At 41.2% G+C, this 14,269-nt stretch overlaps 2 protein-coding genes across 2 annotated transcripts in view; both read right to left on the reverse strand.

Annotated features, from left to right (window-relative positions):
• Positions 1-2,132, reverse strand: part of nherf1b (NHERF family PDZ scaffold protein 1b) — a 27,896-nt gene extending 25,764 nt beyond the window's left edge. Inside the window, exon 1 of the mRNA XM_014006882.1 lies at positions 1,058-2,132. Within this exon, the coding sequence (XP_013862336.1) occupies positions 1,058-1,771 (714 nt within the window). The 5' untranslated portion in view covers positions 1,772-2,132. The remainder of the gene's footprint in view (positions 1-1,057) is intronic.
• Positions 2,133-3,765: 1,633 nt separating this feature from the next.
• Positions 3,766-14,269, reverse strand: part of LOC106516489 (ras-related protein Rab-37) — a 15,157-nt gene continuing 4,653 nt past the window's right edge. The window contains exons 3-9 of the mRNA XM_014006883.1: positions 12,613-12,654; positions 10,304-10,370; positions 10,123-10,175; positions 9,773-9,838; positions 9,292-9,348; positions 9,140-9,216; positions 3,766-4,769 (exon numbers count right to left, since the gene is read on the reverse strand). Of these exons, the coding sequence (XP_013862337.1) occupies positions 4,664-4,769; positions 9,140-9,216; positions 9,292-9,348; positions 9,773-9,838; positions 10,123-10,175; positions 10,304-10,370; positions 12,613-12,654 (468 nt within the window). The 3' untranslated portion in view covers positions 3,766-4,663. The remainder of the gene's footprint in view (positions 4,770-9,139; positions 9,217-9,291; positions 9,349-9,772; positions 9,839-10,122; positions 10,176-10,303; positions 10,371-12,612; positions 12,655-14,269) is intronic.

The raw sequence follows: 14,269 nt of genomic DNA on the forward strand, positions 1-14,269 counted from the left end.
CGTGAATGAGTCAAAGCAAGGCTTTGGGCATGTTTTTATGAGAGTGTAACATTATAACAGGATATAAAACTCAAAAAAGTTTATTTTACTTGAAATTGCCCCTTTAAGTGCTTCCAACTACCTCATGCATTTGTTTATCGACAAAAACACCCAAAGTGTTTGAAAACAGCCGAAGTGACAGAAAACAGCCGAAGTGACAGAAAACAGGTCAACAATAGTGACGTGTATAAAAGAGCTGTTTGGGATGAAGACGTTGAGACAGTTTTCATGTATTAATACTCTGATTTGTTTAATAAAGTATGCAGACCAAAGTGCTTTGTTTACACTGAGTGCATACCAGCGTTTGAGAATTACATGTCTGAAAAATAGCATGAGTAAACGCTTTTAAATGGAACCATTTGATATAGTTCAGGATCATGTTTTTGTGTTTGACTGTCGAAGTTGCAACAAACACCTTTACAGTGTAAAGTCTGCAGTACCTGCTGGAAACTAAAGACACAACTGAGAATGTTTGTGATCTTTTCAGTCCAGTTTTTGCTTTTGACCAGTTTATTCATTTATGTCAGGTTCGACTTTCTGTACTCTGGTTAAAATGTTTGAGATCTGCTTATTTAGAGAAGTGGTTTTTAAACATTTTAGCTTCTGGCCCACAAAATAACAATTACAAAAACTGGTGACCCCCGATATTAACTTTGCTAATAACTCTGTTAAAAATAAACACAGCATAAACAAACCTATGATACTACTTTTGTTCGTTTATTATTATTGTATTATTATTTTTGCTTTAATAATGGTAAAATATTTCATCAGCTCTTTATTTGCATTTAAACTGATGAAATCATCTGGAGACCCCTACTTGATGCTTCAGGACCCACAGAGGGGTCCCGACCACAACTTTGGGAACCACTGATGAAGAGCATCACAGCAYCAGAAGTCAGCTGCTTTAGGAGGACCAGGTGTGTCCTCTCCCTCCCAGCTAGACTTCAGAGACAGAGCACCTGTTCTGACTGACAGCTGTCAATCAAAGCTGGATGAGGATGCAGAAACTTGAACTCACCTTCTCAGAGCTGATGCTCAGCTTCTTCTCCACGTGGATCTCTCCGTTCCTCTCCGGGACTGGGACAGGGACTGGGACATGGACTGGGACTGGGACATGGACTGGGACAGGGACTGGGACATGGACCGGGACAGGGACAGAGACTGGGACATGGACCGGGACAGGGGTCAGCTCCTCGCGTGTCCTCTCCTGCTCCCTCTGCTCCACCACCACCTCCTCATCTTCTTCCTCCTCCACCTCCTGCTGCTTCACATCCCCATCCTCTGTGTCCTCTTCCTCCCCGTCCTCCTCTTTCTTCAACACCTCCTCCTCTTTCTCCAACTCCTCTTCCTCCACTTTCTTCTCCTCCTCCTCCTCCTCCTCGTCCTCAAGCGGCAGGGGCAGACCCTCGGAGACGAACTCCTTCAGGCACTTCAAGTTGTGTTTCTTCAGCAGCTGCTCCGTGTCCGGGTCCACCACCACCAGCTCCAGCCGGCCCACGGTGGCTCGTATCCGGGACACGACCTGCTGGTGGCTCTCGGTCTCCACGTCCTCTCCGTTGACGAAGACGAGCCTGTCTCCCGCGCGGAGCCCCGAGGACTCGGCCGGGCTGTCCGGCTCCACCAGGCGGATGAACTGGCCCGTCTTCCCCTTCTCTCCGTGGAGGTGGAAGCCGTAGCCGTTGTCCCCTTTCTGCAGCGAGCACAGCCGGGGCCGGAGGCTCTCGCTCCGCATGTTGCTCACACACACTCACACACACACTCACACACACACACTCTCACACACCGCTGCTCTACCTGTTGCTCTCTCTCTCACACACACACACACACACACACACACACACACACACACACTGAGGACCGGAGAAGGGATGCTGCGGAGGACGGCGGGTCTGCTGCTGGTCTGAGCTGTAAAAAAGACACCAAACCTCCCTGGTCCTGTTCGGGAGGGACGTCCCGCTGTCACCCAAGTTCTGATGTAATCCTCAAGCCAGGCTCCTGACCCGGGTCCAGAACTGTGCCTGAGTTAATCACTCAGCCGTCGATGCGTTTCAGTGTTTGGAGGGGAATAAAAAAAACTGCTCTCAGGAAGGAGGAGGTGCGTTCACGGAACAGCCCAGCTGACTGGGACGAGRGGCTGCCCAGGAAAACCTTTACAAACTAATACTTTATTTTTATTTCATTTTAACACTCACTGGGGAAAAAATATTAAGTCAAACACAMAAAAAGTTATTCTGAACACTCAAAAAAATTAATAAACAAACATTTTCAGCTACTCAACTGACTTGAGTAAATCTAACACAATTACTTCACATTCACAAACAAAGTGAAAAAAACAGCGTTGGATTTACTCAATTCAACTGAGTAGAACCTGTTGAACATAATTTATTTAAGTAGGCCTAAATCTAACGAAAACATTTTTTGAGTAATTAACGACCCGTTTTAAAGCTTTACTCCAGATATATTTATTTGAAATTCTAAAATGCGGGTCCACACTCCGTGTAAACATGACTGAAGCTTGAGTCACGTGATCGACCTACATAAGGCTGGCTGTGGTGTGTATAGGCAAGCAAATGTAGTGAAATTTTAAGCATTTAAAGAGTGAATTTGTGGATAAATATGAAAATGAAATAAAAATGATGACCACTATAGAGGAAGCTTGGGTGGGGTGTCTGATTTAAACCTTTTTTGTGTGTTTCTGGATTTGAGGCCTTTAAACCAAATAATTTAGATTGTCATTTAAGTCTTTTTTTTTATTTGTGTGATCTAATCAAACCACAGTAATTAAATTTATTGCAAAAAATAAGGAAATTTGTGTTTTGCAATTTTTTATTTATTTATGTTTGTAAAAATACTTATTGGCAATAAATCATTTTAAATAAATTTTACTTATTGGCAGCATCTGGGGGCACCAGAAGCTCAAAACAAGTGTCCAGCCACAGCAAAATCAGCTGTCTGACAGAGGAGATTTGGCAATTTTTTTCATGTGCGCAGCCCACATACTCAACTCTACTGCTCATCTCACAAAAGCATGTTCCTTGCAAATGTGGCACCAGGGAAAATAACAGGCTTTACAATGCTATAAGTTTTTTTTTTTGCCAAGAAACATTGTTACAACAAACATATAATCTACCAAACACAAATTATTTGTGTATAGTAGAGTAAAAAACAAAGTGGAGATTTCTGCACCTCTACAACAAGTTKCTTTACATCCTTCTGGTTTTCTGCGATCTAAATCAACATTGCAGCGGGGGAATTCAGCTCATCGCAGAAAGTTATCCACTGTGAACTTTAAAATCAAAATTCAGGAGCAGCTCATTGCTGCATCTGCAGCGTGACTCATCCTGTGGCTGGATGTGAGGGGGAGCTCTGAGCCCAGGTGTAGCGTTTCCTACAGTGAATCACCTGTTTGCTTCGTTTATTCTAACTTCACACAGCTTCACTGCAAGCCCACCATTAACAAAACACCACCAGAGGAATGCTGAGCAACCTTTCATAAATCTCTTTGCTGATGTAACCTAAAACAAAACAAAAAAAATAAAATAAAAACAGTTTTTTTGTTGCCTCTTAAGCAGAATCAAACTTTACTTCTCGTGCCGGTACATAATGGAGAATAAAGGGTGGCTGCTGCCTCACTGTGGCTTATTAACCTCAACACACCCACTTCTGTTCCCAACACACACACGCACACAAAAAGACAAGACAGACTTCAATAAAGCAAACTACACACACATTACAAAATATACTTTATATATATATAGTATGACAACAAAGCACTTTCATGGCACTTTGTGATCATTTCGACTCCTCAGAAGAGGGACAGATGTGATGAATTTTGCACAACCAAACATTCATTATGCACATCGGACAAAGGAAAGAGTTACACAATGCGGTGCATCGACAAATACAGTGCCCACAACAACATCCATTGTTAAAAAGAGACAAGACAACATGGGCCGTGTGCACGATTCAGACTGCATGTTGAGAAATACTTGGAGGAAAAAAGTGAAAAGGAGAAATGTGCACAGTCCTTTTGGATGAACACACACATACACACACACATACACATGGTGGGTAGTTTCCCCCCCCAAAGTATTGGCTTTTATTTTATCTAACAGCAGTACAAACGTGAACAGACGAGGGCCACTGGGCTACAGCGAGACTGAAGTCCACTTCTCTCAACATTAAAAAGAAAAGGCCGAGAGGGGTTTCAGCTCACGGTCTGGTAAAACTCAGAGCTGCATGGCTTCAAAATGCTATATCCCCCATCAACACTCACATACAGGCCGAAGTCTTTGACCCCTGCTCATGGATATAGCATTTTACATTATAACTCCTACTGTCACCACAAAGACCACAAACATCTCTACACATTACACAAACAATTTAAATTCACATTTCATCAAAGGGATGGCAGCCAATCCGGATTCACTGTCATTCAGCCAAAAAGAAAAGAAAAGAAAAGAACAAAACAAGCTCTGTAGAGAAGGTGGAGGACATCCGCCTCTCAGGGTTCGGTGCTTGGATTGGCTTTCATTAAAGAGAAAGAGAGAGAGAGAGAGAGAGAGAGAGCAGACATTTTCCCACTCTTATCCACACACTCTCTACTCTGTTGCTTCGGCGTCTGCTAGTCGAGGCTGCAGCAGCCCGACTTGTGCTTCTGGGACTCGATGTAGTCGTGGATCTTGAACTTGGGCTCGTTTGGCTGCTGCGTCGCTCTGTGCTTCAGCTCCCTGGCAGAGAGATGGAGACGGAGAGGAGARGGGAGAGGAGGGGCGCACACAGGAAGTTAGCAGCAGAGGGGGTGGATGTGTAGGACGGAGCGCAGACAGGATGAACAAATCAAGGATGCAAAAAAAAAAAAAAATGAAGTGGAGAGGGAGAAAAGAACCGAAACAATGCATGATGAGATTTATCCTCTTAAAACAACATATTTATGACAGATTTTAATTTTGAACAGCACATCCCAGCAGTCAGGACTGTTATAACAAGCACAGGTCTGGTCCCTCTATTGTTTTCTGTTTATTTTTGTCTACTTTAGCATCATATATGTCTGTGGGAAGTCAAGTTGTGCCTGAAATTCTCAATGAGAGTTTAATGAACTTAACTGACACCATTCACAAAATATCTTGACTTAATTAGCTGTGTTAAAGTGGGATTCTGTGGAGCAATCGCAAACAAATAATGTCTTACCTGTCGTGGATGGCTCTCTGAATCACCTCAGAGGATATTTTTGGCATTGTAAGGCCCAGCTCGCTCCAGCTCAGCCCGCCCCGGCTCCAGTCAGCCTGGCCTTATTCTACCCCGGCCCTGGATGTGTTTGCATTGATCAGAGTACCACCTCAATGTGGGTGGGATCATAGCATCAAACCGGAGCAAACCTTATTTCATTTTAATTGCGACACAACAACAAGACTACAGCAAACTTGAAGGAAAAGTACAGAAGGCTACCATCCAGCTCTATGAAGCTTAGGACGAGGGGACGACAGTAAGCTAATGGTCACTAATATTACTTGTTGTTGCGCAGTAGCTTACTAGTGCCACTTAGTGTAGTGTCTGTACAGTTCGGTAAGGTTCCAAGCCATTTCCATTAGGCCAGATTCATGGAACCAGCCCTTTTTTAGTGCCTACTTCGTTGTGGTTCCAAGTGTTCCCAGTCGACACCAAAATGCAACACCAGAACACTGCTCATCACTGATTGGYTGGGGGTGGAGTCACTGGTTGCCTCTAAGCTGCCTTTACAACAACAACTCGAGGCGCCATTTTTTCAATTGTGGCAGTGACATTAGTCGTGTTTCCATCCAACTTTAATTAAAATTTTTAGCGAATTTTTAAAATTTCAGAACTTATTCCGCAGATGTGTTTCCATCTCTCATTTCGCGCATYAACTCTTTTTTGAAAAACCCAAAAGCCACCTCCACCAACCGCCCAAAACACACCCACTGGAACYGGTCAATGGAAAAGCACCCGAACTGACCCATACTGACACTGAGCGTACCGACACTACACTAAGTGGCACTAGTGGAAAAGGGGCATAAGTTTGCTGCAAACGGTTCACGTGAAGTTTATCTTCTCCACCATGGATCTCGGGTTTCCAGAAATCATGGTGGAATTGGGCCTTAATGCAAACACGCTGAACCTGGATTTGAAGCTGGGCTGTCTTGGGCTTGGCCTTGCAGTGCAAAAMGGCCTAGAATGAKTTCAACTCTTGAGAACGGATGGTGAATGGACTGTACTTATACAGCCAACGCCTCTAAACAATCCAGTCAGAATTAAACTCAAGTTTGTCCAAACTGATTCTGTTTAATGAGCCATCCCCAACAGGTAAGATATTAACCRTTCACAATCTTTCAACAGATGCAGATAATCTTTTCTGTGTTCTTAGCCTCTCAGTCCTGACGGTGAAGGAGTTAAAAGTTGCCATTCCACAACATCTTTTGTTATATTTTTCTGTTTATAGAGCTCCTTTTATGTTTTAATTATGCTTTCCACCATGGCTAATACCAGCTGAAGACATCTAATTAATGTTCTGTYCACAGTTTCCAGAAGAATGCAGCTGAATCAGGATAACACAATTGAAGGAAATAAAAGGAGTAGAACGCACTGGTTTTTCAATTAAAGGCTACAAAAGCAAAACAGATTTAACATTTTGCACTGGTATGTTTTTATGAAAGACTATGCGAAGTCTGGTTGCACCGTAAAAGCTGCAGAATAAACCGAGCTCCGTCTACTTTTAAGCCTAGACACATAAGAATCCTTGGATGYGTTTTTAGATGTTCTTTTTCTTGTATTTATAGCAGCAACAAGGCTGCCACAGCAATCACCCATCGCCTTTTGCTGCAGTTTTCAACTAAGATACCATCTTAGCCTGTAGTAAAGTACTCATTTGTCATGAATCAGAGCTTTTCTTTGGTGTGAATAATTTCTTGCCAAATTGGACATAGTGTGCTTTTGCAGCTCAGGGAACATAAGCTGTAATTTCAGAGGGAGCAGAAAAAAAAAGGAGAAAAATCTCCTGTCATTCAGATTTAAAAGACATGCACGAATGGAAAGAAAACAAGAGAGTGCACCATAMATGAGTGACATCTACAGGGAGCCTCAAACACACAATCACATTAGAAGGAGCAACAACAGCCACAGACAGCAAATTAACTAAAAACTATTTTCCTGGATTAGACGCTGGAGTCAGAGACTTGATACGCGTCCGTGCGTMAACTATGAACAACCCCGAACAGAGTAAAACACCCAGGTTACAACTCGCAGGATGAAGATCACAACCCAAAACTCCTCACATATACACCCTGAGTGTTTATGACTACATGGTAATTGGCAAAAATTTAAATGACTCAGAGTTCATTTTTTATTATACGAGCAGTGGAAGGTGCAGTTTAGTACAATTTACGGGTAAATTAACTTCCTCACTGCAAACGGTTCTTTCTGTGAGRTGAGATGGAGCTTTCGAAGTGGAAAACATTTGATTTGGGAATCACTTGTGGATGAAGAAATAAAATAAAAGAGAATAACCTGATAAATTCTGCCTATTAGTGGAATTTTTCACCCCTTGTAGGTTCTTTAGGAATGTGTTGAGTCTCTATTTAAAATTTATGCCAAAAGTGAACAAATACAAACTTTGAACCTGATKATCCTCTCAATAAAAGGTTTACCAATAAAAGAACATTGAATATTTGAATCTACCTGATAATTTGTCATTACAAGTCAGTRCAGTGCATTTAGGGATTATTTTCTGATCTGTCCACTGGTTGTTCTTCTGTTTTACTGATGTTGGTCCTGTATGTTATATAACAGTGCCAAAATTCAGGCAAATTTCTGTCAATACTTTAAGGAGAAATGTTATATATGTTATAAATGTTATATAATAAATTATTCATATAGAAATTCAAATTGCCATTTCAAAATTRTGTTTTATGCATGTATCCATGTTCATTCAGGACACACATAACCTAACAGATAAAGAAAAAAACATTAAATTTAGAAAGACTCATCCTTAGCATTCATTTCTTAAGCCTTACTTTCTATTACCAACTTTTTAATTCATTACTTCTTAAAGATACATTTTATCACAATTGAGCAAATCAGCTACAAAAAGAAAATCCCGCTAAAAATCTGAATATAAGAGAATACTTAAAAATGCCACAATTCCACAACAACATCAAAAGATACTGTTTTTATTTATGTATGAAACRATCATTTTTGTTGCTTAAAAAGCACAAAAAAAATCTAATCATCATGTTATGAGCCAACACTAATTTCTGACAGATTTCCGGAATTTTCAGCCCTTGCAGAGCGCCCTCTGGTGGGGAGACGCACTTGTGTGGGCATGCTCTGCTGCAGAGACCGAGCAGCGGAAGTTTCCTGTTCAGTGTGTTACTGAAAAAAAACAACCTGCTCTCAAACCAGAGCAGAAGCCAGTTGGTAAATTATTAAGATGGATTTATTAGAAAATGTAAGTAAAGTCCAAGTCTTTTTTTTTTTTTACATCGCCACGGTTAACAAGAAAAAGAAAACAAGTTTTTTTTTCTCTTCTGACTCCGGTGAGTAAACAGCTACGGTTTATATGTTTGCTGGGTGGTATTCCAGTAATATATGAGGAAATATTGAAACTTATTGTGGTTGAACATTAACAAGGTCAGTTAAAATTTACTCCCGTGTATACTATTACCCCCCCCCCCCCCCCAACTTCATGAATAATTTTTTTGGGTTAAATGTCTTGTAATATACGTGAATGAAAACTGTAACTGAAAAATTCAAACACATCTTTCATGGTTTGAAAGCTGTCCAGCTGTTATGGAGAATGAGTCAAGAATGAAAGCATAAAATTATTTCACATTTAAAGTATCACATTTGGGGACAGATAAAATATCAGCGAGGGCCAGATTTGGCCCACGGGCCTTCAATTTGAAACGCATGCTACAGACAAAAACACACTCACATACACACAAAACAGGGTAAAAAAACAATCATAATCTTAGAAAAGTAGCCAAAATTCCCAGAAGAGTAGAAGGTAAACGAAGAGCAAGGTGCTGAATTTCTTCCAATCGATTCATAATGTACAGATATTGATCCTGGCTGCTTGAAGACTTACTTTGCTATAGCGAGGAATGCCAGCTCCACGTTGACTCCGGTCTTGGCGCTGGTCTCCATAAACGGCACTCCGTACTCCTGAAAGAGAAGCAGAAAACAAAAAGCATTAGAGGAGCTCAGAGAGTCTGATGCTGGAAGACGTCCTACGGTTACCTTGGCCAGCTTCTCTCCTTCCTCCGTCTTCACCACTCTCTCTGCTGCCATGTCCGACTGTGAACGAGACAAGACAAAGGTCAGGGGGACGGCGAGAAATTAGTGACAGCTGCCTCAAACCGATGAGCAAGGCAGGGACTCCGACTCCAGCAGGGGACTGATGCTGCTGCAGGAGGTCCCTCACAGTCCTCTCTGAGCCACCAGAGGGAGCCTTCAGATAAACAAGCAGTGACTGATTTGTTTTCCTCCGTATCACCAGCAGCAGTTCACAGAATCCGCTTCAATCAAACATTTCTCTGGTGTTACTAGTGAGCGAGGCGGTTTGTCTTTCATGTCACACCGCCCCATATTTTCAGCCTTTTACGGGTTCACGTTTCTGCCTAAGTGTGATAAGAGTGGTTAAGATTGTGCACAGGACACAAGTTATCCTCCCCATCTTTCAATGACACACAGTCGCACACAAAGAGGAAGCTTTCCTCACCTTGTTGCCGAGCAACATGATGACCACATCCTTCTGGGCGTACTCGTGTATTTCAGTCAGCCAAGCCTACAAAAAGTACAGCAGATAAAAAGGAGAGGAGATCGGTTTGTGAGTTTAAAAAAATACTAAAACAACTGAAGGCCCCACTTCTCATCTCTTCATTTCTCCCGGGCTCCTATCAATCATGGCGACGCTCTTAATCTCCAGTGATTTTTATTGCTTTTCATTACTGGAACCGGGCAAGCGTGTAGCCGAGTGAACGATAGCATCGAGCCATTTGCCAAGGAGGCCACGAGAGGAATGTGAAGCACGTGAAGAGAGACAGGAGGAGGAACGGGAAGCAGCCTTACCCTGATGTTGTCAAACGACGGCTTGTTGGTGATGTCGTAAAGGAGCAGCAGCGCTGCGGGAAGCAAAAAAGAGAAGAGCCGGTTTCACACGGGTTCACACGTAAACACACCGTGTCCCTGCACACTGATGACACACTGACACACAGCTCGAGGAGGCCATGCAAGAARCTGGGAAGGTTACCCTGAGCATCTCTGTAGTAGGCGTGTGTTACGCTGCGAAACCTCTCCTGGCCGGCCGTGTCCCAGATCTGCAGGACAAACCACAGCTTTACCCAGGAGCCAGCATCGAGCCCCATCAGAAAACACAGAAACATCAAACTCTAATTACAATTATAATAAAAAAATCCATCAAACTTTTGTTTGTTTTTTAGTTTTAATATGTTAGTTAGAAAGACATGGCTGATGGCTAATAATGACTCTATGTGAATATATATCCCTGTGTATGTATGTATGTATGTGTGTGTATATATATATATATATATATATAAAAGAGTTACATTTAGAATGCTCATTTGTAATAAATTAAATTTGAAGTGAATTAGAAATGGCTGATTTATTAGGTTGATTTCCCCCCACTTTTCAAAGATAATCAGCACCAGCCAGGCCAAAGTGAACTTAATCAATAATTAAAAAAACAGACACATCTGTGGGCAGCACAGTGTTTTTACACTTGATCTTTTTATCAGTGTCTTTCAGGACAGAGGACGCTTCTCCCATCATATGTACCAGAAAAAAAAAAACTCACTTCTTCTCTTTCAATCCTCCATATTTAACTGTTTAGATAGGAAATGTTATTTTTAGAAAGAAAGCATGGATAACAGCATTTAGTGTCAGGTGTAAGACAGGTCAGGATGTACAAAACCCCATTAGGACCTTCCTATGAAATATTTAAAGATTACGGATKTTATTAAATTTACTGTTGATTTAGGAGAATTGATCTCATTTGAATTAGTGCAACAAGTTGTTTGCTCGTGAGGAGAAAACATGAATATTTTTGTGAAACTAAAGCTGTCAAGTCAAACAAATTGGCTTCATAAATTTATCAACTATCAAAAAAACCCCAGTTAATCTTTCAATTAAATCACCTCTTCTTTTACACTTATGATATATGGGATTTCTCCTAAATGTTACACCAAAAAAAAATTGCAAATAATATCACCTGCCATCCTTAAAGATGGGCAATCATGCAATGATGTGTGGACACGTGCTCATTTTTCCCGTCTGTTATCAATATATCTCATGAACCAGTGGACGAGTTTTAACAAAATACAGAAGAGAATAACTGGCAACCTTATCAAACACAAAAATGGCTACAACTTAGTCAATTTCACAGACATTGGGTCTCATGCAAGAACATGTTYGTATTCTTATCCTAAATTTCTCTTACTTTTGTTCATACGAAGGGTTCGTACGAACATGTCACGTCAGATTGAACAAATTATTCTATCTTCAGGAAAAGTGTGTAAATGAGCTGCGTAAATAACACCTGTTCGTATCCAGGTGCTCGTGAAGGAGGAGAGGTTATTTACATAATTACCACCCCAAAAACACCATATAAGGTTATGTTTCCTGCCCCACGTACCAGGAAGTGTCCATTCATGAATGACATCGCAAAGTAAAAAAGAAGAACTTTACGAGTTCGGAGATTGAAGTCCGTCTGTCAGAGATCCAGAAAAGAAAATCTGTTCTCTTTAGCAGTGTCATGTGGAATTAAAGGAGCAGCTTAAAGGAATGAAATGTGCCGTTAGTATCGTGTCTCCTGTGGGTCGTTACAGTCACAGAAATAAAAATCTAAATCATATTCATCTCTCTCTAGTCCTGCTCCGGATTTTCTTTGGTCAAATATTTTTAATTTAAGTGTAAACAACTGTGTTACTGTGTTTACATTTATTCAGAAGAAGGGTGGTTGCGCACCGATACGAAAACATTGGTGAATGCCACAAATTCTCCTAAATCACTCGTACGCACAACTTAAGAACAAATCTGTGCGTACCAACGGTTCTTGCATGAGGCCCATTGAGCTTAAACCTGGTGCAGTAGTAGCTGAACCTCATCCCAATCACATACTAAACAAATAATGGCTAAAAGATTGTGCTTTTTTTAATGAAAGGCAGCATTTTGCCTCCTTGAAAGTATAAAGCCAGTCTTGAGTCAGTCATTAACTTTAAATCTGCGTGTCACATTTTTTTACTGTTTCTATTTGAGGGACAGTGCCRATTTATTGTCTCAGAGTCCATTTTTAAAAAAAACTGACAGTCATATTCAACCATGTGAAAAGCTCGTGCAAGAATAAAGAAGCTGCTGATTTCCAGAGGCGGGCAGAGGAATCTAATTCTGTCACCTCCTACTCAGTGTTGAATGAACGGGTTTGGATGACAGATGTGCTTTCTGGCACTAGATAGAAAAAAATTATATAGGAAGGTATTTGATTGGACAGTCTATCCAAGCTGCTCTGAGGTGAAGGGTGATTAAACGGTGCAGCTCTCTCACCTGCAGTTTGACCTTCAGGTTGTCCATGTCCACCACTTTGTTCTGTGGAGAYAAGGAGGACAGTGAGAGACGGTTCGCCGTATGCTTTCAGTGTGAAACAAATGACGAACATGCGRACTAAATGAAAAAAAGCACAGCGGCTCTCAGCGTGTGGCAGAACAAACAAGAAAACTAAAAGTGGCTCTGAATGCTGGCAGACAATGTAATTTACAACACCTACACAATAACGAGGCCCTGGGATTAGACTTCATTACGGCAGAGCGAGAAAGACGACTGGCAGCACAACAACGGACTCCCCCGTTCACTTCCTGCAGGGCTGCAGGGCTGCCCTTTAAGTTTTTGTGGACCATAGTTAGGTAAAAACAAAAAAAAAAAAAATGGGCACCAAGCTAAAAAAAAAAAAAAGACGTGCTAATTATTTCAAACTATGACATCAAGCATAAAAACGTTATTCGGATCTACGAATATAAAACGGTGGCAACAYGACGGCTCAGTGGTTCGCACTGATGCCTCACAGCAAGAAGGTCCTGGGTTCGATTCCTGGTTCGGACTTGGCGTCTTTCTGTACAGTTTGCATGTTCTCCTCGTGCTTGTGTGGGTTTTCTCCAGGTACTCCGGTTTCTCCCACCCCTAAAAACGTAGAATAGGTTGCCTTCAGGCCCAGGCCTCCCTTRAAAAAGAGATCTGAGATCTCAAACGGGATTTGTCTGGATAAATAATGGTAAATTAAAAAAAGTTTACTCATAGTTTTCTAGATATGTAAATATCAGTGGTGGGCACAGCTAAGCAAAATGTTATGTTCACTAATCACCACTAATCTGCTAAACAAGATTCTTAGCTCTACTARCGCTAAATGCTCTCGACACAAACTTGCTGTTAGTTGTCTACTGGTTTAATTTGGCGTTAATTTGAGATCATCTGTGGCAAAATCGGCCAATCCAAACCAGAGTTACAGCTCAGTCTGAGAGATGAACCCTTTCAGAATAAAAGCATTTCTACATCAAGTTTATATTTTTATGAATACTGTTTGAACTTAGTCAAGCAACAAATAGCAAATACGTTCTATAGCATGTATTTTTGTATAGCCAAATTTTGTATTTATTATTTAAATACTGTTAAATGTTATTTTATTTATTTTTATGCTCTTGGTTTGAAGTTTAGCTGCTATAGCATAACCTAACCTAATTTGGCGAAGCTAATTGATCCTCTAACAGTTTCCAATGTTAGCAAAAAGCTGATCCGTCAAATGAGAATCTAGTTCCGCTGAAGAGATTTATAGGGGTTTGTTTACTACTGACTTTTAAAAAGCATCACACATTTTACAGTCTTTTCTTAGGTGAAAAATGATATTTTTATAGTGTAATTATTCCTGTGATTGAACTGGTGGTTTTATGTACAGACTAGTCTGAATGTCTGTCAAAGATGGTTACACAGAGCAGGAGGTACATATAAGATCCATGCCTGCACACACTTTCAACACTTAATTGAACTGTTGTTTAAACAGAACAGGAAAATTGTAAGAGGACCTGATTTCAGCCGTAGGCTGGCCCTTTTTGATGACGCAATGGCTGTGTCCAAAATGACAGGACGGGTCCTCCGAAGGTCGAATTCGTCGGCCGCATACGTCACAGCCCCGCGACGAAGGACGTCCCAAAAC

This window comes from Austrofundulus limnaeus, unplaced genomic scaffold (assembly GCF_001266775.1).
Source record: "Austrofundulus limnaeus strain Quisiro unplaced genomic scaffold, Austrofundulus_limnaeus-1.0 Scaffold38, whole genome shotgun sequence".
NCBI classification, from domain to species: Eukaryota; Metazoa; Chordata; class Actinopteri; order Cyprinodontiformes; family Rivulidae; genus Austrofundulus; species Austrofundulus limnaeus.